Source organism: Alternaria conjuncta, assembly GCF_024043145.1.
Source record: "Alternaria conjuncta strain BMP 0040 chromosome Unknown scaffold_3, whole genome shotgun sequence".
Lineage (NCBI taxonomy): Eukaryota > Fungi > Ascomycota > Dothideomycetes > Pleosporales > Pleosporaceae > Alternaria > Alternaria conjuncta.
In genome coordinates, this window is record NW_026250092.1 from 1,562,071 (window position 1) to 1,586,797 (window position 24,727).

At 52.6% G+C, this 24,727-nt stretch overlaps 12 protein-coding genes across 12 annotated transcripts; 6 read left to right on the forward strand and 6 right to left on the reverse strand.

Moving 5' to 3' along the window:
- Positions 1–609: 609 nt before the first annotated feature.
- On the reverse strand, positions 610–2,499 carry J4E85_002496 (uncharacterized protein; the record flags this gene model as incomplete). The annotated part of the gene is made up of 1 exon (XM_051466774.1): positions 610–2,499. The coding sequence occupies one exon, from the start codon at positions 2,497–2,499 to the stop codon at positions 610–612; it is 1,890 nt and encodes a 629-aa protein (XP_051329629.1).
- A 585-nt stretch (positions 2,500–3,084) lies between these two features.
- Positions 3,085–4,376, reverse strand: J4E85_002497 (uncharacterized protein; the record flags this gene model as incomplete). Its single annotated transcript, XM_051466775.1, has 2 exons — positions 3,085–3,738; positions 3,786–4,376. The coding sequence occupies 2 exons, from the start codon at positions 4,374–4,376 to the stop codon at positions 3,085–3,087; spliced, it is 1,245 nt and encodes a 414-aa protein (XP_051329630.1).
- Positions 4,377–5,118: 742 nt separating this feature from the next.
- J4E85_002498 (uncharacterized protein) lies at positions 5,119–5,964 on the forward strand (the record flags this gene model as incomplete). The annotated part of the gene is made up of 1 exon (XM_051466776.1): positions 5,119–5,964. One exon carries the CDS (start codon positions 5,119–5,121, stop codon positions 5,962–5,964), a length of 846 nt encoding a protein of 281 aa, XP_051329631.1.
- A 437-nt stretch (positions 5,965–6,401) lies between these two features.
- Positions 6,402–7,730, forward strand: J4E85_002499 (uncharacterized protein; the record flags this gene model as incomplete). The annotated part of the gene is made up of 1 exon (XM_051466777.1): positions 6,402–7,730. One exon carries the CDS (start codon positions 6,402–6,404, stop codon positions 7,728–7,730), a length of 1,329 nt encoding a protein of 442 aa, XP_051329632.1.
- Positions 7,731–7,963: 233 nt separating this feature from the next.
- On the reverse strand, positions 7,964–11,788 carry J4E85_002500 (uncharacterized protein; the record flags this gene model as incomplete). The annotated part of the gene is made up of 3 exons (XM_051466778.1): positions 7,964–9,039; positions 9,089–11,505; positions 11,559–11,788. The coding sequence occupies 3 exons, from the start codon at positions 11,786–11,788 to the stop codon at positions 7,964–7,966; spliced, it is 3,723 nt and encodes a 1,240-aa protein (XP_051329633.1).
- An 818-nt stretch (positions 11,789–12,606) lies between these two features.
- Positions 12,607–14,511, reverse strand: J4E85_002501 (uncharacterized protein; the record flags this gene model as incomplete). The annotated part of the gene is made up of 6 exons (XM_051466779.1): positions 12,607–13,119; positions 13,174–13,323; positions 13,371–13,528; positions 13,578–13,998; positions 14,054–14,194; positions 14,248–14,511. The coding sequence occupies 6 exons, from the start codon at positions 14,509–14,511 to the stop codon at positions 12,607–12,609; spliced, it is 1,647 nt and encodes a 548-aa protein (XP_051329634.1).
- Positions 14,512–15,366: 855 nt separating this feature from the next.
- Positions 15,367–16,128, forward strand: J4E85_002502 (uncharacterized protein; the record flags this gene model as incomplete). The annotated part of the gene is made up of 1 exon (XM_051466780.1): positions 15,367–16,128. The coding sequence occupies one exon, from the start codon at positions 15,367–15,369 to the stop codon at positions 16,126–16,128; it is 762 nt and encodes a 253-aa protein (XP_051329635.1).
- A 213-nt stretch (positions 16,129–16,341) lies between these two features.
- On the reverse strand, positions 16,342–17,175 carry J4E85_002503 (uncharacterized protein; the record flags this gene model as incomplete). The annotated part of the gene is made up of 2 exons (XM_051466781.1): positions 16,342–16,937; positions 16,995–17,175. 2 exons carry the CDS (start codon positions 17,173–17,175, stop codon positions 16,342–16,344), a joined length of 777 nt encoding a protein of 258 aa, XP_051329636.1.
- Positions 17,176–17,348: 173 nt separating this feature from the next.
- On the forward strand, positions 17,349–19,079 carry J4E85_002504 (uncharacterized protein; the record flags this gene model as incomplete). Its single annotated transcript, XM_051466782.1, has 4 exons — positions 17,349–17,554; positions 17,604–17,692; positions 17,738–18,314; positions 18,377–19,079. 4 exons carry the CDS (start codon positions 17,349–17,351, stop codon positions 19,077–19,079), a joined length of 1,575 nt encoding a protein of 524 aa, XP_051329637.1.
- A 151-nt stretch (positions 19,080–19,230) lies between these two features.
- On the forward strand, positions 19,231–20,998 carry J4E85_002505 (uncharacterized protein; the record flags this gene model as incomplete). The annotated part of the gene is made up of 6 exons (XM_051466783.1): positions 19,231–19,444; positions 19,502–19,594; positions 19,659–20,404; positions 20,450–20,557; positions 20,607–20,773; positions 20,824–20,998. 6 exons carry the CDS (start codon positions 19,231–19,233, stop codon positions 20,996–20,998), a joined length of 1,503 nt encoding a protein of 500 aa, XP_051329638.1.
- A 2,026-nt stretch (positions 20,999–23,024) lies between these two features.
- Positions 23,025–23,487, reverse strand: J4E85_002506 (uncharacterized protein; the record flags this gene model as incomplete). Its single annotated transcript, XM_051466784.1, has 2 exons — positions 23,025–23,169; positions 23,252–23,487. The coding sequence occupies 2 exons, from the start codon at positions 23,485–23,487 to the stop codon at positions 23,025–23,027; spliced, it is 381 nt and encodes a 126-aa protein (XP_051329639.1).
- Positions 23,488–23,990: 503 nt separating this feature from the next.
- Positions 23,991–24,420, forward strand: J4E85_002507 (uncharacterized protein; the record flags this gene model as incomplete). The annotated part of the gene is made up of 2 exons (XM_051466785.1): positions 23,991–24,037; positions 24,090–24,420. The coding sequence occupies 2 exons, from the start codon at positions 23,991–23,993 to the stop codon at positions 24,418–24,420; spliced, it is 378 nt and encodes a 125-aa protein (XP_051329640.1).
- Between the last annotated feature and the right edge of the window lie 307 nt (positions 24,421–24,727).

Here is a 24,727-nt window from a genome sequence, read left to right on the forward strand (position 1 = left end):
GTGTACTTCTAATGTTACTTTCTTGCATAGTGTATCTGTCTTTGGTGGTATGAGTTCATGGTGTCGCTGGACTGGTGTACATGCAAAGTCGGGCTTCCACCTCTGTTTCATCTCATCTCACATCAAACTCCTTCCTAAACAAGTAACTTGTCGCAAAACTGTGGATTGTGGTGGTTTTTCTATTCACCCTCCCGGTCCGTCACCATCACCCACCCTACCTCATGAGCAAAATCAACATGGTCCCGATTAGGCAAGTCCTCAAGAGGTGTGGATTATAGCAACTTTCACTGTCTTCCAACCCTTCTAAACCATCTCATCTTTCCCAACTATATCGTCCTCATGCTCGACATTTCTGAATATCACGGTCACGAATGGGGATGACATGAAATTCATCATTTGTATTGAGCTGATACTACTAGTAGATACCGACAGCCGTTGAGGCTGACATCGATTGCCATGCGAAAAGGACCATGTTCTTGTACATATACCATACTTGCACCACACGTGCCAGACGAAACAGCTCTAGCGCCGACATGCCTGACAACTCCCGTGCTACATGCCATGAAACAACAACCGTGCCATATCCTATACTAGATGTTCATGCCGCTCCTAAGCATCCACAATAGACCAGCCAGATTCCGCATCGCTGACTTGAGGGGTAACACCACAGGCCAGGTCAACAAAGCTACCATGCTCGTCCTCAGACTCGGTCTCGCTGTCAGTATCGACGACGGATCCGATATAGGGAACATCGATATACTCGGCCGGCTGAGATTTTGACGCTTCTTGGACCTTCTTGAAGTGTGCCTCGGGACCTTCTTGGACCTTCTTGAAGTGTGCCTTGGGACCTTCCTGGAGTGAAGTGGTCGGAGCGGCCAGACCCTGGTGCGATGGGTGCGACTGCCCGTGATGTTGGCGGTTATCAGATGGGGAAGACATGGTTACTTTGACCGTGGCCGGTTCCTCCGTCGGCTTGGGTTTAGGGTCCGCGTATTGAAACTGAACTCCGCACTGATAGAACATTTTGTCAATCACTCCGCTAGGTACCTCCGGAAGCTTGAATTTGGAGTCCACCGCTTCAAAGCGAATTCCGTTCCAAGCGAGTATGTTATCCATCGTTCCACCAGGAACCTCCGTAGGCTTGGGCTTGGGGTCCGCCGGCTGAATGTGAACTCCGTACCAAGTCAACATGCTGTCCATCGCTCCGTCAGGTATCTCCCACCCTCGGGCGATGAAGTAGAGCTCTTTGATCTGCTTGTATACGAGGTTGATATTCTCGAACCGCGGTCCGCTAATGATGAAGAATTGAAGAAGCATCGTGTTACCAACGAACAGGAAGTAGAGCTGGAAGGGCGTTACCCACCGGGCGCCATACGGGAGCTGTATTGGGTACGAAAACAACAGCTCTGATATCAGTCTCCCTACAAAACAAAAATGCAGGGATGCGGGCATGATTTTGATCTGTTCCGGCTTGCGGGAAGGGGGAGGAGGGCGAACGGCCTTGCGTATGACGAACGGGGCCACACCGAAGATGATCGCAAACATGACCACCAAGATAGAGGCGTGGATGTAGTCGAAAAAGATCACAACCTGCTCCGTAGCCCATTTAGCTTTTTTGACCTGGCGGCTGGCGTCCCGCATTTCTTTGATCTCGCGTTTGAGCTTCGCGAGGACCTCGCGTGAGACGCTGACTTTATTTGCACGCTTAGAAGAACCGGATGGGTAGACTAGGCGGCATGGTTCGGTGGGCTCGCAGCGCAGAGCGAAGCCGAACGGTACCTTGGGCAGGGCTCGGCTCGGAGGAGGCGTTCCGCTAGTGTTGGCACTAACAGGAACGTGTTCGGTGAGGGGAGATGGTTTCTTATGCGTGAACGCGCTGGAAAGTCGGTTCCAGAAGCGACGAGCCTGCTGCTGCACGGCACCCAGAGCTCCCTCAAGTATACGGCGAGAGCGATAGCTGGCATCCGCCCAGAATGTCAGCACAGCCTGCTGTGGGGTTGGATCCTGTATCACCACTTGTGGCGTGTACTGCAGTCTACCACAGTTCTCCATCGTCCAGTCCATGACCTGCGTGCGCATGTCAGGGTACTGAAAGCCGAGGCCGTAGAGTTCGTAGTTGGCCTCCTTTAGACCGCGGACAAGACAGTCTTCATGAGTCTCCATGAAGCCGCGGTTCAGTTGGCTAGAGAGAAGTGTGTCCAGATTCTTGTATAGTGCATCCTCTGTGTACTTGGATGTTGAAAGTACCAAGTACTCGTCTACCGCTTGGTCATGTCGAGGGGATATCATGTTCGCGATGCCGTGGAATCCGACGTAGACAGCTGCGAATGATGATGCGAGGTAGATGGCGCATGTCAGTAGAATCGCGACGCGCGGAAAGGCGCGTTGGAGAATGGGGACGTATGCAGGGTCGGAGTTTGTTGATTCGGATGCAGTGCAACGGCCCTCACGTTGTGACTGACTCCGAGTAGGCGCCTCGTATTCTGGTCGAGATGGCATAGTGATGGCTCCCACACTGGTGAATGGCGTGGTAGTGGATGCTGGTCGTTGGGCCTTGTGGTAGTTAGCTGCTGTGGTGTAGGTGCAGCGGCGTTGTGGGCTGCGTCTACGGAAGTGAGATCGGTAGAATTTCTCTTCTCAGGTGCGGTTGAGGGATGGGCCAATCGCGAATGCTTAAGTAGGCGTGGGGGAACGTATTTGAGTACCACGGATGAGGTCGCCAGGGACCAAAGACCGTGCTTGACCAGGCAGCACTTGGCTGGTGTGCAGTGAATTGCCTGTAGGATGAGGTGACAGAAGCGCTGTCAGCACTCGTTTAGGGACGCTCGCAGAAGTTCACGGTGAGTAGACCAAGGAATGAAGACAAGAGCTCGATCGCGTGCTGTTGCCTGGTGAAGACTGGAAGGCGCGATATGGTCCCAATGTCTGCATGACGAAAGGGCCCACTCCAGGACCGTACTAGAGTGTTTGCTGCTAAACACCAAACCGACGCGACAAAATGTAATACTGTGTTCAAGGTGTGCGCTTCTGATTTGAAGGTCAGACGCCGTGCCATGGCTTCAGGATATGTTTTAGGACTACTTACTACTTCTTTCTCTGCGGCCTCCTTCGTGGCGCCTGCCCAATATCTTCTATGTCTATCGCAGCTTCCACGTCTTCTGCTTTGATCTCATCGACTTCAGCCACCACCTTCTCTTCTTTCACCACCGCCTCTTCGCTGCCATTGGGCGCTTCTACTTTCACAACAGCTTCTTTCTTGACTTTCGTGCTCTTAGCTACGACTGCTGAAGGACAGAGACCTCTCTCCGCCAACTTGCAATCGCCACACTTCCTGCCCACAGGCAGGCATATCGTCTGCCCAAAGCCCACGAGCAGGTTATTGATGTCATGCCACTTGTCTTTTGGTAGCCATGACTCCAGTGCTGCACGCGTCTGTTCTGGCTGCTGCGTCTTGTGCCAGCCCCACAGGTTGGTGATGCGGTGGACGTGGACATCGACACCAATACCCTCGGTTTTGCCCCAAGCTGCGCTCATCGTCAGGTACCCCATCTTAGGTCCGACACCCGGTAGCGACACCAGCCCTTCGATAGTATCTGGAATTTCGCCGTCGAATTTGTCTCTCAATATCTCGGCCGTTTGCTTGATGTACTTGGTCTTCAGGTTGTGGAAGCCGACTTTGTTGATGAACGCGTTCAGTTCGGGGGGTTCTAAAGCGAGAACCGATTCGAGGTTGAAGCCCTGCACTATGTTAGCTGGGAATGGCCATATAGCTTCGGATCACATACCCCAGGCATCCTCTCCTGCATGCCTCGCATTACAGGCGCTAAGACAGTGTCTTTGGTCTGGCTGCTCAGCATCAAAGCTATGAGCGTCTGAAACCTTCGATCGCGAGGCGATCTGATGTCCTTCGCCAGGCTCTCGCAACCCATAGTATCCACCGGTGCGAGGTTCTCATTCCGCATTTCCCTCGTCAGGGTATATATCTCCTCCCAATTCGCAGGTGGCTCCATCGTGACAGTTCCATCGCTGGTCTTGATCTTCTTCGCAGGCGCACGACGCGCTTTCTTGACCTTGGCGACTTTCTTCGGAGACGCGATTGCAGTGATTGATGTCTCCTCTACCTCCTTCTTTACCATGATTGGCATATCCTGGCCTCTTTTCCTCTTCATAGGCATACGTCGCGTCTCGCCATCGGAGGCGGAGTCCGCTGGCGCAGAGCTGAGGTCTGAATCTGATCCAGCATTCTCGTCGCTACCTGGCTCGCGTTTGACTGGAGCTGGCGCATTGGTTGCGCTTCGTGTCTGACGTAACGCTCGTTGCGTGCGACTCGCTGCGACAACGCGGGACGCGTCTCGGGAAACTCGTGATGTTCGCATTGGATGATCAATTGGAATGCGCAAACAGCCTGCAATGAGCGAATGATCTTTGCGACAACTTATCTGAGCCCGCGGGCTGATGCGCAGCTCATAGTGATGACGAAGACGCGGCCCCTGGAAGTGGAAGCAGCCAATCAGCGCGTTTCAGATGTAATGGGCTAACCGCGCTGGCACGTGAGAACAAGCTCCCGCACATGACGTCAATTCCAGATTTCGACTGAAAGCAGATTTGCGAGAATCCACGTCTCTACAACTTACCCAATCGAGAAACTGTTGTCTGGACTAAGAAGGCGCCGGCTATAGTTATGATTCAACTTGCTCCCATTAGATTCTTATGGCTGGATTGACATCTCTAGAACCAAGTTTTCGGATGCCAAACCCATATCTTCGTCGCTTTCAACATGTTACTTACCTCAACCTTGAGATGCAGCATACATAGCCCATGGCCTCGTGTGAACCCGGAAAAGTCTGAAGTATAAAGGCTTTCAAATAAGTAACATCAGCCTCCTGCAGGTTAGCTAGAATTCCCGTGCGGATGGTTGCGCCGAACAGATGGGCCGTGCATCAAGCAAGCTAATTTGGCTCGGGTGCAGACGTCACGACTTCATACGACAACACCAGCTGTGGCTCCCACCTTGTGTCACCCATTGGCTCAACGTCTTGAAGTCATAACATCGAAACAAGCAGCCTCTCGTGTATGATACATATCGCACGGCAATAATCATCACACCTGCAACACAGAATGCTACGCGAGCAAATGAAAGAGGTGGACCTACTCATTCTGGGCGCCGGATGGACGTCCACGTTCCTGATTCCGCAACTAGAAGACACCGATATCACGTATGCCGCGACCACCACCACCGGAAGAGACAACACGATCCCGTTCAAGTTCGACCCGGAGTCTGGTGATGCGGAGCCATACAAGCGCCTGCCTGCAGCGCAAACCGTAGTCATCACCTTTCCATTGGTGGGGCACTCGCAGTCAAAGACCATCGTAGGTCTCTACCGCTCGGTTCACGGCGCAAAGAACAATTGGGTGCAGCTCGGATCCACGGGCATCTTCAATAAACTACCCAATGATTGGAGCGCTGATGACGCGCCATACGACAAAGAGGATAAACGAGCTATCGCGGAAGACGAATTGCTAGCGCTCCACGGCTGTGTGCTGAATTTATCGGGTCTATACGGCGGCGAGCGCGTCCCCGCGAGATGGCTGCCTCGCCTCGGTCAGTCCAAAGACGATGTTGCTAAGCGAGGAGCTGTGCACTTCATCCACGGCGAAGACGTCGCAAGAGCGATCATCGCAACTCATCGGAAGTTTACGCCGGGCAAGCGCTGGATCATTGCTGATATGCGCGTGTACGACTGGTTCGATCTCATCATGAGCTTCAGCTCTATGACCGAGTCGTCTATGACCAAGGAAGAGGTGGAGACGCGCCAGGAGTTCGCTAAATGGGTGGGCGAACTCATGGAAGAGCAGGGTATCCGTGCTTTACCGCGCGATATGGGTGCCTTGGGTCGGAAGCTGGACTCTAGGGGATTTTGGTATCATCACGGGTTGTGGCCCCGACACAAGCGGCTAGCATAGTGGCTCGGCTCGAGGAAATTTTGAGAAGAGTCACAGATCAACCATGTGTGCACGGTCGCGCGTAATGGACATCGACTCGATAGGCTTGTTTGTGGCCTAAGTGACTGATGGATGGCTGGGAGGACGTTCCGTGTCTTCTCAGGTAATTGCAATGCTCTCTACTGGTCTGGTTTCGCCTATGTGCTCGGCCTCCAACACCGCTGTTACATCCATAGCATACAGTCATGAAAACACCTCAAAATGAACCAAGGTTACAATATTTCGCAGTCCGAACATCCTCTTTCCTGCGCTGCAATAAATAGCTGACATCCCCTTCCGTCTCTCCTAATATCTCAAATTCTCAGACCAAATTACTTTCACCATCACAACTTTCAGAAGTATCTTGAACTACCAAACTCTCCACCCACACACAACAAAAACCCTCCACATCCACCAACATGTCTTACTCCGCCTACACCGCAACCCAACACCAGCGCATGTGGAGTGAAGGCTTGCAGCAGTGGATCACCATCTCCGCTCCAAGGCCAACCTACCCACCCCAACAATTAAGCATGCCACAGCAGATGAGCATGCCGCAACAAATGAGCATGCCACAACGAATGAGCATGCCACAACAGCTCCCTCCTCCCGGCGTCGCTGCCGCCAACTGCTTTCCTGCTGGTTTCGTCCCCCACCAGCAATACCCTTCTCACATGCAGGGTAGGCCACAACCCGGCGCCGTGAGCACTCCTGGCGTCGCTGCCACTAATCGCTTTCCTGCTGGTTTCGTCCCCAACCAGCAGCAATACTACTCTCACATGCCGGGTAGGCCACAACCCGGCGCCGTGAGCACTCCTGGCGTCGCTGCCACTAATTGCTATTCTTCTCCCTACGCACAGCAGCCACAGAGGTTTAGTCAGCCTGTGGTTCAGGCTGCTTTCGTCCCAAAGCCTATGTTTCAGAATGTTAGAAGGCACTTCACGCCTGGGTGGCAGCAGCAGGGTAGCATCATCGATGCTACTACCACTGGTCAGGTTTTCGACCTCACACGGGATGATGGCGGAGCGGTGCCTCCTCCAACATGGCCAACAACTCCCTCCGTCCCCGTTCCCCCCGCGCCTACCAAGAGAAAGAGGCAGTCAGGAGGCGAAGATGAGGTACCAAAGGTACCAAAGAAGAGGGGCAGGCCTCCTAAGGCGAAGCCTATGGACGAGGTGCCCAAGGTACCAAAGAAGAGGGGAAGACCTCCCAAGACCAGGCCGGTCGTCGTAGCCCAGGTACCAACCCCTGACACCACCACGACCACCACCACCAACTCCTCATCAGAGGAAAACTACACGTTCGAACCCGCCCCGTTTGCCGGCTTCAACGAGTACACCATCGACCAACGCGTCGAGGCAGGAACCCCCTGCCGCCTACAAGAGCGTGGACAAGACAGCGCCGAAGCTGTAGAAACCGTTGACAACCTCCCGGGTAGGGCCGACATGGAGCTGTTGTTCGGTGGTGGGGATATGGTAGATGCCACGGACCCTTCATGGTTTGCAAACATGGATGTGGCGCCCGCTGAGGACCTCCCGGCCTTCATGAACCCCGCGTGTACAGCGGCTGAGAGCATATGGGCGGACCCCCCGCTACCGCAGGAACCTTGCATCGTGGAGCAGGGTTCCTTTGAGGAGCTCATGGATGCCTTTGATGCTAGAGCTGCAGCGGATGATGGGCTTGCGAATGCGGAAACAGACGAGTTTGTGTGCGGCTGGAACGATAATCTGGAGGATCTGATATTTTGAATAACGGATCAGGTCCTACACCTCTAATGTTAGGTAGTGATACGGAATAGGTAGTAATAGTCTTAGAAGAAGACGAATGCATCTGATGCCCCCCCAATGCCTTGAAACTCCACGCTATGCTTGTATGCTATAAAGGTGCCGCGAACGGCTAACATAAAAGAGAAAAGAAAACAACACCCATACCACAATGATGATACAACAAGTTTTCCTCCCATCTTATAACAATTACCCGTCTAAACCTCAATATTCTCAAACGGATCCCGATCCGGCGGCAATCCCCTGTAAATCACACTGCCACTCGCATCCAAGCGCGCATTCACACTTGTGATCCACACGCGCTTGGTAAACGCACTAGTACGCTGGATCTCGTCCTTAGCAACACCCAGGTCGTCATGCGGGATCCAAACGGCGGGCTGGATGGCGCGGGTGGCGGGATGTTGGAAGGAGCGCTTGATGAGCTTCTGGCGGGCCTCGGGCTCAATGTCGGCGAGCTCGTCGTCGACTTCGTCGAAAAGGTTGCCAGCGGGAAGGACTTGCGCTTCTGCGTCGCGGATGGGCTTTGCGACGTCGTCGAGACCCTTCTTGAGGGCGTTGGTCATAATGTCTAGAGGGTCCTTGCGCTTCTTGTGGTGAGACTGCGAGCGCGAACTGCGACGGGAGCGTTGTGAGCGGTCAGCCCAGCTTGAGTTGCGCGCACGATTGTCGGGTCGAGGTGACTGTCCGTAGCCGGCGGGTGGCATGTTACCATCCAGATTGCTGAGCTCGTATGATCCAGGGCCATGGGCTGCCTCGCGTTCCTTCCTTTCCTCGAGGCGGTTTTGTTCGTCTAGGTGGGCTCGTTCGCGCTCCTCGGCTGTCCGCTGTGCGTCTTCCTGAGACATCAGACCTTGGTGTTCGTCCTCCCGTTCCCACTTGCTGGCCTGTGCCCGCTGCCACTCTTCGTCTCGCAGGACCGCCTCGTCTTCGAATGTAATTGGCAAGTACGTGAAGAGAGGCCCGAACGCTCTGTTCAGCACGACCTGGTAAAGCACAGTGAAGACCATAATGATGATCATGATGATAGCCTGAGGGAAACACGATTGCCTCCCCTGCTCGTCTTCCTGCAGGAAAAACAAACCGATCATGCAGAGCTCGAGGAAGTAGAGTCCAGTGAAAAGCTGGTTGACCGCTTTGGGGAAGATGAGACCGTTGGTTTCGGCCTTGGCGTAGCTGACGTAGATCATCTGGTACCTGTAGGTAAACCAGAAGAGACTAAAGGTAATCAACATCATGATTAGGATCAAGGGCGCGACAACTGAGTAGATGAGACCTGGGCATCGTTAGTTTATGTAAACGTTTGTCTCGATTGACAAACTTACCAATGGCGGCAAAGTTGGTATAGACCGGGATCATGGTACCCCAGTTGATACCCGGCCTTTGCAACACCCTTGAAACCTTCTCGCGCGGTGTGGTGTCCAGGAAACGGAGGAAGATGATGACAACGACAGCACCAATTTGCAGCAGAGTACCGGAACTGATACTTAGCGCTTGCAGAATCATGTAAGAGAAGAAGTAGTTGGCGGCCTTGGGGAGGTTCTGCGCCAATGTCTGGGGGACACTGAGGGGATCGTTGAGCAGATCGTCGATGGTCGAAGTGATACCAGTAGAGATGGAAACAACCAGGAACAGTTGGACAAATACGAAGGCGAAGTAGAAGTTCTGTACAAGCAACTCGCGTTCGCCAAATGTCGTCGTACCGGTAAGACCAGCCAGGAAGCGCAGGAGTAGGGGCAGAATAGCGAAGAGAATGGCCAAGAAGGCTGGTGGCAACACACCCTGAATCAAACTAACGACCCAGTCAGGAGCATCATTGATGAAACCAAGCCATGGCAATGTTTCGGTCAGAGAGTCGACTTGGGACAGAGCTCCTGTAAAACTGACGGGAATACCCCAGAAGATAATAAGTCCGACGATGAGTAGGATGACACCAAACATGCGTAGGTAGCGCTCCCACCACTTCATGGTCAAATTGTCCCAGATGACGTAGTTGGGGTTAACCTCGACGGTTCGTGGGTTCATTTGCCGGGGAATGTGGTGACTCAATGACTGACAGGCCATGTGTGCAGCAACCTGGTGGTTAAATTGAATAAAGGCCGAGTTCATCAGTGGGAAGCGCTCTGGGTGAGCCTGGTCGTCGGCAATCTCAGCGTTGAGGCGGGCAAGCTCCTTGCGGCAATGGTAGATGGTGTCCACCTTCTTGCCAATCAGAGGCAGCGACGGCCACCACGAGAAGTTCAAGATGGGCAGACGCATCGTTTCTCTGTCCTTTGGCTTCATGTATTTTCTCCAGAGAGCGTCCTCGCCATCCTCTTCCATAGACTCGTCGTACAAGCCTGATAGGTCGTACTTGATCTTACTGGCATCCTTGACTTCCAATGGTAGCTCTTCTCCCTCTTTCACGAATGGACTTGGGCTTATAAAGTCACCCTGACCGACGTACATGGCCTTGAGCTTGTTGAGCGGGTGCTTCCATGCAGGCTGTACAGGCTTGTCGTCTTTAGTGTCCGTCTCGGCTGCGGGTGCTTTCAAGTTCGTCTGAGGAGAGTTGGGCTCTGACACAGTACCTTCAGAATCGTACTTCTCTTTGGTGGCCAATGGAGTATGGGTATCGCTGCTAGCGGCCCTTTGGTGGTAGTCCGCAGATGTGGGTGACGATGCTGGAACCTCATCGCTGCCGTCGAAACTTGGCTGTGCTTCCTCAGGGTTCCGCGCTTGACCAGCCTGACGGGATTTTCCGCCGAAAACTCCTCGCATTCCACCATAGACGTTCTTGTTGAAGCGATCCACACCCTGGCCGACATCGCGGAAGCCTTTGCCGACAGCGTGCATGCCTTCTCCTAAAAAGGGCAATGGGTTCATGTTCACGCCGCGCTTGCGATCAGGTGAAGTCGACCGCGAAGAAGAGGATGATGATGATGCAGACTCTGCCAGGACCTTTTGGAGTTGTTGCTCGATCTCGTGGGGGTTACCGGCGTCCACACCTTGTTCGTGAGTCTCCTGGTTGATTGCGTGGTTCTGCATCGCCTCGTCGTGCTTCTTTTCCGCCTTGGACTTCTTCTTTCCAGCTTCCTTGGCGGCCTTCTCCTCCATCTTCTTGTGCTTTTTGGTGCATGTGATGATGAGATTTGTTTCGGCCGCTTCAAGGCTCCGTGCAATCTTGGTTCGGTCGTTGACCTTGTCCATAAGATCGTCGTAGTTGCGGTTGATCCAGATATCTTTGATGCCGCCGGGGAAGACATCATAGAGGGCGTCGAGCGCAGGAACCGTGAGCCACTTCTCAGGGATGCTTTGCACGAGAATAGTGGTGGCAGATGCTCGGATACGATGCTCGGGCCTGGTAAGAACGGTCTGCCTGAGGCGCACGAATTGCCTCAGCGCCAAGTAGAAATTGAAGCACACCCAGCATACGACCGATACGGCAATGATGCAGTGCGCCCACAGACGATGTCTCTTGTTCGGGAACGCGACATTGGGCCAGGCGAAGGAGTCCAAGCCCGAGACACCGGGCTCGTCGCCCTTTCGGTTTATGGGTAGGAGGACAGGCAGGATAATGAGTGCCATGGGTATGAAGATGCGGAGCAGGAGCTGCAGGTACTGGAGGAAGAGGTAGCCGTCGACACCGGCAACGCGAATAAGCTCCTTATCGCTGATGGTGAAGACATTGCGGAATGAGTCGATGGCGGTCGTGGGCGCTGCGATGCGCTTGGCTACGGGAACGAAGGCGGTCTTGTAGTAGCTGGCAATGGTTAGCACATGGGGATATGTAGGCAGGGAAGCGGCGTCGCATACTATATCTTGTGGAACAGACTCTGTCGCGCCGCCGCTTTGTCGGCCTGGTCTGCATCATCCTCGGTCTTCTTCTTGGAGACGCCCTTGTGCAGCTTCCAGTTGCCACTCAGAATCAAAAAAACAACAATCTGGATGCCGAAAATGGCGGCGGCAGTGGACAGCGAGGCGGCGAAGTTCTCGATGCTCTGGTTCCGCCGCGACTCTGGCGATGGCTTGTTGGGGTCGGACATGGCTCAGAGCGGTGCAGGTCGCGTATGCGGTCAAGTTGTGAATCGGAACCCCTGTCTTAAGCGCAGATGGCCATGGAAGAAGGGCAGGGAAAAGCAGCCGCGGTTGTTTGCGGTTGCAGATAAATTATTAGGGCAGTAGAGTCGCACAGAGGGGGTGAATGAGAACGTCAAAGAGAGGGTTCATTATGAACTTGGAGGTGACTGGCATGGCGCACACGGCGACGTGTTTCAACCCTCGCATTCCCTGATACGCGGTCAGTCGGGGGCTTGGCGGCGTCACTGGCGCTGGTGGGCGCGCTACTTTGCCAACCGCCCGCCGTTTGAGCCAAACAACCGCTGGCCTGGTCTTTAATCTGAAACTACAGACAGCCGTTTGGCCTAGGCCCTTTCTCTTTGAGGCTGACAGTGACACAGTGATTTTGTTGCGCGCAGCAGAACAACACCGCTTTCACGATGGCATCTGTTGTACGACCCGTCTCTGTGGGTAAGGAGCATTAAGATTGTGGCACATGCATGGACCCGATCTGAGCATCCTCCCCGTACTCGATGACGTTCTGCTACCAGGAATCCGCTCCGTATTGCCGTATTAGACTGCGCACGCGCCAGCCTGTTCCCACCTTCTATGAAGAGCTACGCGCCAGCGCCACACTGAGGCGCACGCCAAGCCCTTGACTCAATTGGCCGAACTTCAACACTCACGCCACATGTGCAGATCACACAAGCCCATAGCTTGCACTATTCTGAAGACTTCTAGTATTCGTCTTGACACTTGTGCCTTTTATTTTGTCTTTGTGTGTGTACGTCTGTATGACCATTCCTCAAGGCGTCACCTCATTACCCAACAACCTCCCAATCTCCTCCGCAATCGCCAACGTCTTCTCCTCGCTCAACTTCTTTCCAATCACCTGAACAGCAACCGGAGCACCGTGGTAAGCAGCAGGATCATACTCCGCCTGAACGCTTGCATCCAGATCATTCAACGGTTTGTAATCCGCCCGCTTGCCATCGACCTTGCTATCAGCAAAAGTGACAGGAACGACGACGCTTGTAAAGTCGAGCAAGTTTATGGCAGAAGCATAGCCATAGTACTTGAACTGATTGTGTCGGATAGCAGCAGTTGGACTGATGGGGCCGACTATACAGTCAAGCTCGCAACCAAGCTCAGCCTCAACCTCTCGCCATTTGAATAGATATTGCATCTGGTAGTCCCACTTTTGCAGATGGATGTCCCATACATCGTTCAAGTCGGCTTTTTTGATATCAGGGTTGAGGAGTTCTTTGATGTTGGGGATGGGTGGCTCCCCGGAAGCTTTGATGTCCTTCATCACATCCTGTTGAGCGATTAGCTATGCGGAACTGCGTGAAATCAATTTCTAGGATCTTACCGTGCTGCCATCTGCACCATAGATTTTGTCAGCGAGATCATGGGCAAAGTCGTGCTTGTATGGAGTCCACGGCACGACTTTGTGTTTGTTTTGCTTCAAGACATCAACTACCTGCTCGATTCCGCGCAGTACCGGAGGATGTGGGAGAACCTGTGCTTTTAGCGAGCGTAATCATAACGTGGTTCTATGAGACTCACGTTGCCGTCACAGTTGTAGTACCCGATGGTAAGGCCGGATGAGCCCAGCTTTGCTTTGACGGCATCCTCCAGGTCAGATCGCCAAGGCATTGGGACGACTTTCGAGTCGTAGTTCCAGGGCTCTTGTTGGAGTACCGAAGTGAGGAAGAGTCTCAGGTCTGGGTAGTCAGTCAACCCGTGTACATGAGTTTAGCTCGATCCACTCACCGGCTGCCGAGTGCGCTATGGGTCCAACGACACTGTGAATAGTCTCCTGTCCCTCCATACTATTCGCCATTTTCGCATACGGCATACGACCATGACTCGGACGAATGCCATATAAGAAGTTGAACGCCGACGGAATCCTAATGGAACCGCCAATGTCGGTTCCAACACCAATGACGCCTCCACGAATGCCGATCATAGCTCCTTCACCACCCGAACTTCCGCCGCACGACCAGTTCTTGTTGCGTGGGTTTGTCGTTCTGCCGATGATGTTGTTGACGGTTTCGCAGACCATCAATGTTTGCGGGACACTTGTCTTGACGTAGAAGACGGCACCGGCTTTGCGGAGAAGTGCTGTGAGGACGGAGTCTTCTTCGTCGTACTTTCCTAGCCAGGAGACGTAACCCATTGATGTCTCTTTCCCCTGATCGAGCATGTCAGTTGTGAACTGAATGTTGACGCAGGTAATTGCTTCATACCTTGATTCGTAGTTGATCTTTCAGCGAGATAGGAAGTCCATGCAGAGGACCAATGGGCTTGTTATGCTTAGCATAATACTCATCCAGACCACGGGCCTGTGCAAGAGCCTCTTCGGGGAAGAACTCATGTACGCAGTTCGTCTATGATCAGTCGTTAGTCGATGCACTTTTGCCTATCATTAAACCCATCTCACCAGTTGCTGTGCTATAGCAGCTCTTTTACAAAACGCAAGCGTGACATCAACCGATTTCAGCTTGCCCTGCGCCAATTGAGCAACGAGATCAGTCGCCGATGATTCGGTAATCTCAATCTCTTTTGCAGAAAGCAGGCCTGATTCCTTTGGATATGAAAACAGATTGTCGTCGCTCGGAGGTGTTCGGATCAACCAGTCTGAGGGGATAGATTCGGCAATGCGCTTGCGTTTGTCGGCAGCAAGCTGCTCCCAGTTTGAACCCATTGTCGATGTGCGTACGCTGTATGCGGCGATGACAGAAGCTTGGTATGAAGTACAGTCTGTCTAATGCTCAGACAGACACCTGTACCGATACTGGCGCCGGACTAAAGGGCGATGATAACGCTCATACGTACTGCGTTTATCAGGATAGTCGCTCGCACCTACCGCATCAGGACTCAACCCCACCTTGCGTGCGGAGCATTTCCGACAACACGGCTCGGTATTTCGCTTCTTGACATCTACGATGCTAGTTGTACTCAGGTCTCGTAGACCCGGTTGAGCTGTCAGATTTGCAGCGATAAAGCTTCGATAATCCCCGGATAATCCACGAGGCAGGACGCCGTATAACGTGCCGCTTTGTACAGTGCTAACGAGGGCTGCATGACGTCACATGGGTCACACCCTAGGCAAGCTCCATCGGTTGCAGTGCTGAGTACACAACGCGATTTAGGCTGTCGCCATAGCATACTAAATGCTCCCAACTTATCTAAACTTCTTAGAATAGAAAGTATTCCCAACGTAGATATGTTTACCGTACTACAGCTGTACACTCGACCGGCAAAGAGCGGATAGACACGCTTCGTCCTTTCGTCTTCGCGTTCTAGCCCTCACGTATTCCGTATCATCAAACAATCTTTGGCTAGGTCTTTTAGTTACACGCCGTAGACGCCATGTACTTCTTGCGCCCTATGGCACGATCATACCTACGTATAGAACGCCCGACATGTCGATGCTACAAGACAGACCATGCCCGAAACCCGCAAACGAATTACATCCTAAGACCATTCAAATTCGACAGAACCGACACAATCAGCACGTAAACATTGGATGAGACCATCAACCTCTGGTCTACCCACGATGTATCTCCGCGCCGTTCACGCCGAGGCAGATGTTGCCAAACTACATCAGTTTATCCACGCAAACCCACTAGGCATCTTCACCACAGCTATCGAATCCAAATCATTCCCCTTCCTCCAATCAAGCCACATCCCCTGGGTCCTGGACACTGAAGAACCCAAGGCTGACTCGACCCATCTCGGCGTCCTGCGCGGCCACATTGCCCGCGCCAACCCCCAAGCCAAAGCCCTAATCGAACATCTCGAATCGCAAACCAACTCCGACACAGACCAGCCTATCCAAACCCTCTCACGCGACATAATGATCCTCTTCAACGGCCCAGCCCACCACTACGTCACACCGAAATTCTACACCGAGACGAAACCAGCAAGCGGTAAAGTAGTCCCAACGTGGAACTACTCCGCCGTCCAAGTCTACGGCCGAGCCACCATTTTCCACGACACAAAAGACCCTTCCACGGGCTCTTTCCTCGACAAACAGATCCGGGACCTGTCGCTCCAGTCCGAGAAAGGGATTATGGGCTACGAGAAGCCGTGGGAAGTTGACGACGCGCCGACGAGTTATATTGAGATATTGAAGAAGGCGATTATTGGGGTGCAGATTGAGATAATGGATATAGGGGGCAAGTGGAAGATGAGTCAGGAGATGGGGGTGGGGGATCAGCGGGGTGTGATTGAGGGGTTCAAGAAGATGGGATCGGACTTGGGAGATGAGATTGCGAGGACGGTTGAGGAGAGGGGGAAGGTGGGGGGTGGGTCTTAGCCAGGTAGCTATATCTACGAGTAGCTTGTAATAGAGAGGGGTGGTTTGTTGGGCTGCTGAAAGAGGGTCGAAGCGCCTTGGCCATATCATGAGCTTCGCGATACCTACTGTTTGTAAACGTTGTATGCTAATGTATGAGGTGATAAACATGGGGTATCATATCCAAACGCCAAAGTGTACTCCAAACACCAAACTGAGGAAGGTCGGCCAATACTACCAACTCGCCAACACCGCATCCACCTTCCTTCTCCCTTCATTATCCAGCCCCTCCATATCGACATCCTCGTCATCCTCCGCCGTAGAAGGAACTTGCACATCTCCAAACTTATCCTCCACACGCGCAGCGACACGTATCGCGAGCGTGCGCGTCTTTGCCAGCTCCAACGCAAGCGGCGCATCCTTCCACACCAGATTCGGCTGTATATTCTCTTTGGGGTTACGGTACGGCTCTAGCAGCGAAAGCAACGTGCGGGATGTATCAAGCCGGTTCTGGAGCGTCTGCCTATGTGCAGAGAGTTCTTGGAGGCGGGATACGGAGGAGAGGTATTCGTCTGGTGTGACTTCGGCGTCGCGGTCGGGCCATGTGGTAGGGAGTTTTGCGATGTTCTCGTCGAGGGTTAGGTCGTCGTTTTGGTAGAGCGTGTGCGCGTCATTTTCGGGTAAAGAGGAGGAAGTGTGCGCGTCTTCGTTGTCGTCGTCGGCGTGTTGCGCGCCCGAGTCCCAGTATAGGATGTCTATTTGCTCGACTACGTGGTCGATCATTTGCCGGCTGTAGACTTTTCGCGAGTGCTGTTTGAGGTCGCGGTTGACTGTTCGGTGGTCATTAGTGCTGATGCGTAGAGCCTGTGAGTGAGGCGACTGTATACCTTTATCAAGCACGCCTTTCATGACACTGAGTTCAATGCCACCATCTTGCGCAAGAGTGCGTAACCGTTCTGATGGCGGTATTGGACGCGATAAAATGTGTTTCCTGGTCTGCAGGAATCGTTGCTTCTGTTCAACGACAGTGCCTTGTTTCGACCTCGCATTTGGCACGCGTCGATCCATTGTGAGAGTGTTGGGTGGGTTTGCGATGACCATCACGGCGGACATGAGCATTGGATCGCGGGGACTAGCGCGACGCGTGAAAATTGGACGTTACCCCATTTAGATAGCGCGCTCGTCAAACTTCACTTAGCCCTGGAGGTACCTCGATCCATCCCATCTCCATCACAGCCGCAATGTTGCTCCTCGTACTCATATTCGCCCTGCTGATCGTCGCACCTGCCTTGATCTACTATTTTACAACTTGGATTTTCTACTCAGATTTTAAGGACAAGGAGGCGTCAGGGAAATTACCACCATCGATTCCCTACTCTGTTCCAATAGCTTCCCATTATCTCGGTTTCGTTCTCAACGGACAGCAGAAGTACTTCGCGAAGCTGATGTAAATTCTATTGTGTGGTAGTAATTGGAAGAGTACTGACACATCTTAGTGCTGAATATGAACATTTCGCGCCGTTCCTCGTCTTGGATTTCGCCGTTCTTCGAGACCCGGAACATACGAAGAAGGTCATGCAAGCATGTAGGGGAGTCGTCACAAGGAGGAATATACACGAAGTTATTCTAGGCTATCGCAGAGACATTAGGAAGAAGTATAAGGATGCCGCGGTCAACGCGCAAGATTTTTTGATAACTCAGCGTGGCGTGACAACGCGTAAGTATCTGGAAGGCAGCTCGCTGGCCACCATGACCAACCTGTATACCGATATCTTATCGCGTAACATGAACGATAAGATGTTTCAAGTCAGCAGCTGGACCCAGATAGAAGATGTCTGGTCGTTCCTCCAGCAAGTCCTTACAAGGTGCTCTTTGGAATTGCTCTTTGGCTCCGCCATTCTCAAACAGTATCCTGGTCTCATAAAAGATTACTGGAAGTTCGAAGACGCTATCCAAGACTACTTATCAGTACAATCTTTGTTTAGACCCGCACCTTACAAAGAGCCGCTCGAACGGCTATGGCAGGGCGTGGAAAAGTGGCTGAAAGTCAATCACAGTGGCACCGAGTTCGCGAAGACTGGACCCGATGACGCAGATCTGGACGAGTATAGGGGTTCGAAGTTCATCCAAGAACTTGATGACACGATTGCGAGCAAACAGCTGCCTTTTGAGGCAAGAATCGCGGAGATGTTAGACGTAATGCACCAGTAGGCATGCTCCGTGAAACTATATTACCGTGGCTCGTACAGTCGTGCTGACATGATTATAGCTCGAATATGGAATTGATCCCTTGCGCTATTTGGACCACGATTGAATTGCTACGCAAGCCATACCTAGCCGAGCAGATTTCTGCGATGGTCTCCACAAGCAAGTCAGCAAAAGCGGCCGCGTATGATGTGAATGGGATTCTAGCTAGGCCCCTCTTCCAGTCTTTACAGGCAGAGGTCAGCCGTCTCCGTGTGGCAAGGTATACGATATATACCATAACTGCTGATATTGCCCTTGACAGCGAGTGGACACTTCCCAGAAATTGCAATGGGATTTCGTTTTCGCGAGATCTCGCACTGAACACGAAAGTGTGGGCAAAGGCGCGGCCACGCACCGTCGAAAAACCATTGGAGGAATTCTGGGCTGAGCGCTTCTTGATCCCTGAGAAAGACACTTCAAAGGCACATGGTCAGCGAAAGAGCCGCAGTAGCATGAATGAGGCGAGATTCGACACGCAAGATCTCGAGCTGCTGGTCCCTGCAATCGGTGACGAGATGGCGTTCGACCCTGCTAGCCATTATTTCAGAGCCATGCAAGCAGCGACTATGGCTGTTCTATTCAACGAGTTCGAGATACAGCTATGCGATCCGGATTTGATCGATGCAGCGATGCCTGAGTTGCGGGAGTCGGCTTTTGGACTGGTGCAACCGAAGGAGAAAATAGCCGTGCGCATACGCAAACGCAAAGCTAGCAAGGAGCAGTGAGGGAGGGCCCTTCCAATTTCGGATGTGGCGCAGTCTTGCTGTGTGATTGTCGTGTAACCCCACAAAATCTTTATCTACCATTTCTTCGACCACGCACGTCAAGCACTGTGTGTCCTTCTTACCTTCTCAAACACTAACGCGATCACAAAGTATGGAGCTTGATCTACTCAGCATAGTCAAAGGCTTGGCCGCAGTTGCCTTGGCGTACTGGTCCAGCAAGACCGTCTACAATGTCTTTTTTCACCCATTGGCACACTTTCCCGGTCCGTGGTGGGCGGCGGTGTCATATCTAGCAGAGTTTTACTATGACGTCCTGCAAGGTGGGCAGTATCTCAAAAAGGTCATCCAAATGCATGAGAAATATGGTAAGTACTAGCGACGCGACGCAATTCACACAAAAAGCATTGGCTAATGGTACGCAGGCCCTCTGGTACGAGTCAATCCGGACCATCTCTCATTGAACGATCCCTTCTTCTACACCGAGATCTACTCAGGCGCTGGACGGAAAATGAACAGTGAGTTTTGACTGTACGAAGTGCACGTGAGACATATACTGACTTCGTACCTCTGCCTCCACAGAGCACCCCGAGCTCTCACAAACCGTAGCTACGTCTGTAGTCTCCACCAAAGACCATGACCTGCACCGACAACGGCGGGGTTACATTGCCAACATGTTCTCCAAGAAGTCGATCTCGGATCTTGAGAATGTTGTCCAGTCAAAAGTCGACAAGTTGGTCATGCTGATGAAACAGGCCTATCGTACAGAAGAAACACTCATCGGACATCTCATGTTTGGCAGCCTCGCGGTTGACATCATCTCGCACTACGCGTACGGAGAGAGTTTCGGCGACCTCGATAAGCCTGGATTACCGTGTGAGCTCCAGCGAGACGTCAAAGGCGTAGCATTGACTTTGAACCTGCGTAAATTCTTCCCGGCCATGGATGCGGTTCTGATGCGCATTCCGGCCTGGTTAATCACCCGTATAAACCCGTCTATCGTCAGCTGGTTGGACTTCGACAACCGGATCACGAGATACTCCCTCGAGGCGCTGAAGAAGAGCCAAGAAGGAGTGGAGCCAGCCAAGCCTAGGACGATATTCGATGCGCTACTCAGCTCTAAGGTTCCTGAAGAAGAAAAGACGCTGCAACGATTGAAGGACGAGGGCACGCTTATCTTGTTCGCTGGTGTGGACACTACAGCTCGGTTTCTGACTTGTGCGATGTGCTACTTGCTCACGTATCCCGGTATATTGGCGAAGCTGCGAGCGGAGCTGGAGTCCCACTCTACGTCGACCTTGACCGAGCTCGAGGCTCTGCCGTATCTGGTAAGTCGATCGCCACAATCAGTCGTACCGCCTAACACGGACTAGACGGCGGTCATCAACGAGTCTCTCCGCTTCCAGTGTTGCTTCACAGGCCGCTTTCCACGCGTGGTCGTTGAGCCTATTCCCTACAAGGACTTGTTCATCCCATCTGGTGTAAGTATGACACTCGTTTTGGAGCTTCACTCATCTAACACTATCCAAGACCATCATCGGCGCATCCCCGTATCTACTCAATAACCACCCCGACGTATTCCCAGATCCTCACATCTTCCGACCCGAGCGATGGATCGAAGCCAAAGCCCGCGGAGAATACCTCGACAAGTATCTCGTTACCTTCTCAAAGGGCAGCCGAGCTTGCCTCGGCATCAAGTAAGACGTCATGCCATGTTGTACGTTGAAACCATACTAACAGAGTTTAGCCTCGCATACGCGGAGTTGTACCTCACCATCGCGGCCATAGTTCAGAACTTCGACCTGGAGCTTGTAGATTCCTCTATCGAGAACATCACCCCGGATCGAGACTTTGGTCTGGCTTTTGACAAGAACTACAACTTCGGCGTCAACTTGAGGGTCAGCAAGGTACTGCAGGAGTGAAGGGTAGGTGTTACACAAGACTATCGGTATCTTGATGAATCGGGAGCACGTGCAGAGTTTCGTCATCTGCAGCGACTATCCTAAGCTTGCTATCACGACGGGAGCCATCTACTCTACAGCAGAAATGACATCAATGGACGATCTTTCCATATCCCTCATCTCTCCTCGATAGTCCTGGAGAGCAACCAGTCCCAGGCATAGATTCGACATGTTACAGTCCCTCGTCCCCAACATCAGCCGATCTAGCCTGTGCCGCACCCAAAGCTACTCATCCATATACCAAAGATCCTGCCCGCGAACCACGCACTCGTACTCTCAACTACGTTCAGTAGCATTGTCACAACAGCACTGTATTGACATCAGCTCATTTCCCTTTGTTATCTCTTTAGTGCAGCATGCTGTATCCTTAGCTGGCATTGGAACACTTTGAGACTTACTCTAGCAGTTGTATCCGGTATGGTATCTGCATGTGTGCGCCTCATGCCTAGGGGCGTTCGCGACCGGCTTTTTGTAATAGATAGGTGGGAAAGACGGGGGATTGGGGATTGGCTGGTCGAGAGGAGGGGTTGCCGCGAGTGGGTGTGCAACGACGATTGTCGTAACGAAGAGGAAGAAAAGGGTCGTTACGAATGCGAGTCGAGGCATGTTCACGATGAGAACTCTTGGAGACTGGAATTAGATGGAGGATATGGAGGGAAGTGAGCTTGTAGATCAGGGAGCGTGAATAAAGGGTAACAGGAAAGCTATATCCAAGCGAGCGGTAGAACCGAACAAACAACCCGTCAACACATATCCATCACATCCCCATCACTATCACTATCACCCACCCTAGATACCCATCCGCCCATTCCATCCAACCATCCCCACAAGCTTAATAAACAACTCCCTCACCAATCCATTGGAAGCTACTCCGGACGTACACGTGTTACTCTTTGTACAACAGCCAGCCCATCACACCCCCATACAACTGTACCCGCAAGCGCCCTTGCACAGCAGATTCTTCTTAACAGCCTTGCACACCTGTTCATCGTAACAAGCACCTGTCTTCTTTCTTACTTCATTGGGGAGGCAGTGGTTTACCTATGGAAGGATTGTCAGATCGGTCTTTGTCATGCAATGGGCAAAGGCAGGAGTTGTGATCAAGAAACTTACCTTGGTGTAGAGATCGATGACGAGAGCGCATGTACCACAGATGTTTTTTGGGTTATCCGTCATGATTTGGCGTTCTGCTAGTTCGAGGGAGATGATGGGGGTCGCGCTCGCGACGGTGGTGAGGGCGACCAGGAAGAGGGTTGGGAATTTCATGATGATGATGGTTGGTTGAGTGCTTTCTCTGTGGTGGAGTAGAGTTGAGTTGAGTAGAGAAGAGTGAGCGTGGATTGATGGAGCTGATGGGTCGCTGTGCTGGACTATTTCTACAGGCACGATGCTCCGAGTATTTATCTACCTACAGTGAATGATGGAGTTGCGAGCGTATTTCCTGTGTTGGTTAGTCGAGGGTTCTTTCATGTTCGTATCGTCTGGTAGGTCTTTGGGTAGGCCGCATGGACTTTCCTTTATTCGTCCCTTGCGAAATGTTTTGGAATGTGCGGAGCAACAAAACATACGGCGGATAGTACGGAGAGGATCGCCGGATCAGTATCAGTATCCGATTCTGAATGGTAGTGATGCATTTTGTAGTTATCCGATACTTCACACCAACAAGCCACCGTGGTAGGATCCGCAGACTTGGCAATATCTCTTCGTATTATGTTGATTCCTAGAGTTCGAGCAACATGCTCTGCCTTCGTTCTAGTCTCGTCCTCCAATGCGGTTTCTTTGTATGCACTTAGGCGTCTCAACGAATGTACTCATCTGACTGGTGTTGCGTTCGATCAAGATCACAGGTTATTGATCTTCGACCGAACATAACACCATAACCTGTGATCTTGATCGAACACAACACCAGGCAGACGAGCAGGCTTATCGACAAGCGTAGGCACACAAGCTCGAAGACTGCATCGTACCCCGGCACGCCTAGGCAGACTTAACCACCCCGTCCACCCCTCTCATCCTGCATGCCAATGGCTGGGTCGGGCGCCTCGGGAAACTCCTTCTTCGCCTTCTCCTTCCCACCAGCCGAGTCCTTTCCTTCAGTCGCATGACCACCGCTGCCCTCTTTTTGTGCGCTGCTTCATGGTATTAGCCGTATGTTGCGATGAGCCACGTTCGTTGCCTTCCGTCCCCGTATGTTTGTTGCTGGAAACCACTCACTCTATGCCTGCCTTTGCATTGCTCTCCTGGACGTTGTGTGTGTCGCCCTGCTTGACCTTCTCTTGTACCGCGTGCGGGCTATCGCTATCGTATTTGTCCGTCTTGGTCTTGGAGTTGGTGCTTAGGTTATTCGGGTATTGCTCGACGCGTCTTGAGGTCGAGATGGAGAAAGGACGTGCGGATGGGGCGGTGAGACGGAGAGTCCTTGTGGACCGGATCATGCTGTTGCGGAACATGGTGGCTTGGGCCGTCGAGCTTCGAGCAATGTATTACGTAGGTGGTGAGGGTTGAAGGTGAGGTTGTGTATGTGTCAATTGGGTCGATTTGATGGTTGAAGTCAAGGTGGATGGGTGTAAGGAAGCAAAAGCCTTGAAGAAACCGAGGTATGCAAAAGCAAATGACGCATGACGCGATTGCACATTTCAGCTAGCAATGATGATGTATGACGCTCTCTCCAATTGTACCTGGCATGGCTGGCGGCATGCGGGTCATAGCTCCACTGAACGCGCCTTACCGCATGGGGGTGGAATCTACCCCTCCCCCACATTTCGCGATTTGAGCCTCATCGCGAAGACCGGCCCAGGCTAGCATCCTTGAACGCGCATCGTGCCGAAATCGACATCGAAGACTGTCAGAGAACCTGACTAGGTATACAACACTCGACCACATATTTTTTCAGCGCCACACACGTCGTAGAGCAGACAAAGACCACGAGCGGCACAACAAGACCATCACCAATATGGCCAACCAGAAAGATTGGAAAGCAGAGGACTTCCCTTGCACCCTGTACGTTTCCAGTCCATACAAGATGCAAACCACATCCCTAACACGACCCCAGCACCCTAAACATCCCCTTCCCAACCCCCCACCTCGCCTCAACCGCCTCCCGCGCCCTCTCCGTCGACGCCGAACTCTCACCCCTCGTCCGCCGCGCATTCACGCTCACCACACCCCCCTCATCCACATTCCCATCCACAGAACAAAGCGTCCTACAAGTAAACTACGCCGCAACCACAAACCGCATGTTGCGCGTCGCCGTAAACGGCTTCATCGAGAGCATAGGCGTTGTGATTGGTGTGATGAAGGATTTAGACACGGATGTTGTTTATGAGGCTACGAAGGAGGGGTTGGAGGGGGTGCAGGGGTTGGATAGGGAGAAAGTGGGTTGAGGGGAGGTATGGGGAGTAAAGATATTTAAGTGCAGATCTGCAGGGCTGGGAGGTGCGATGTGGAAGACGGGGAGGAGAGGGAATGCGCGATGAGCGTTGAAGAGGCGACGAGGACGACGATGATGATGATAGACGAGCCCACCACCCGCACCAAGGGGAGACCAAGAGATGTACCAAGAATCGGGCAAGTCGCGGATGGACGAGGGTCGAAGCTCTGTTGATCATGAGATGGTCTCCGGGATAGGTAGAGGATGAGGAAGTCATCTCGTGCTATGCTGCAATATAATGCATATGTACATAACCAATC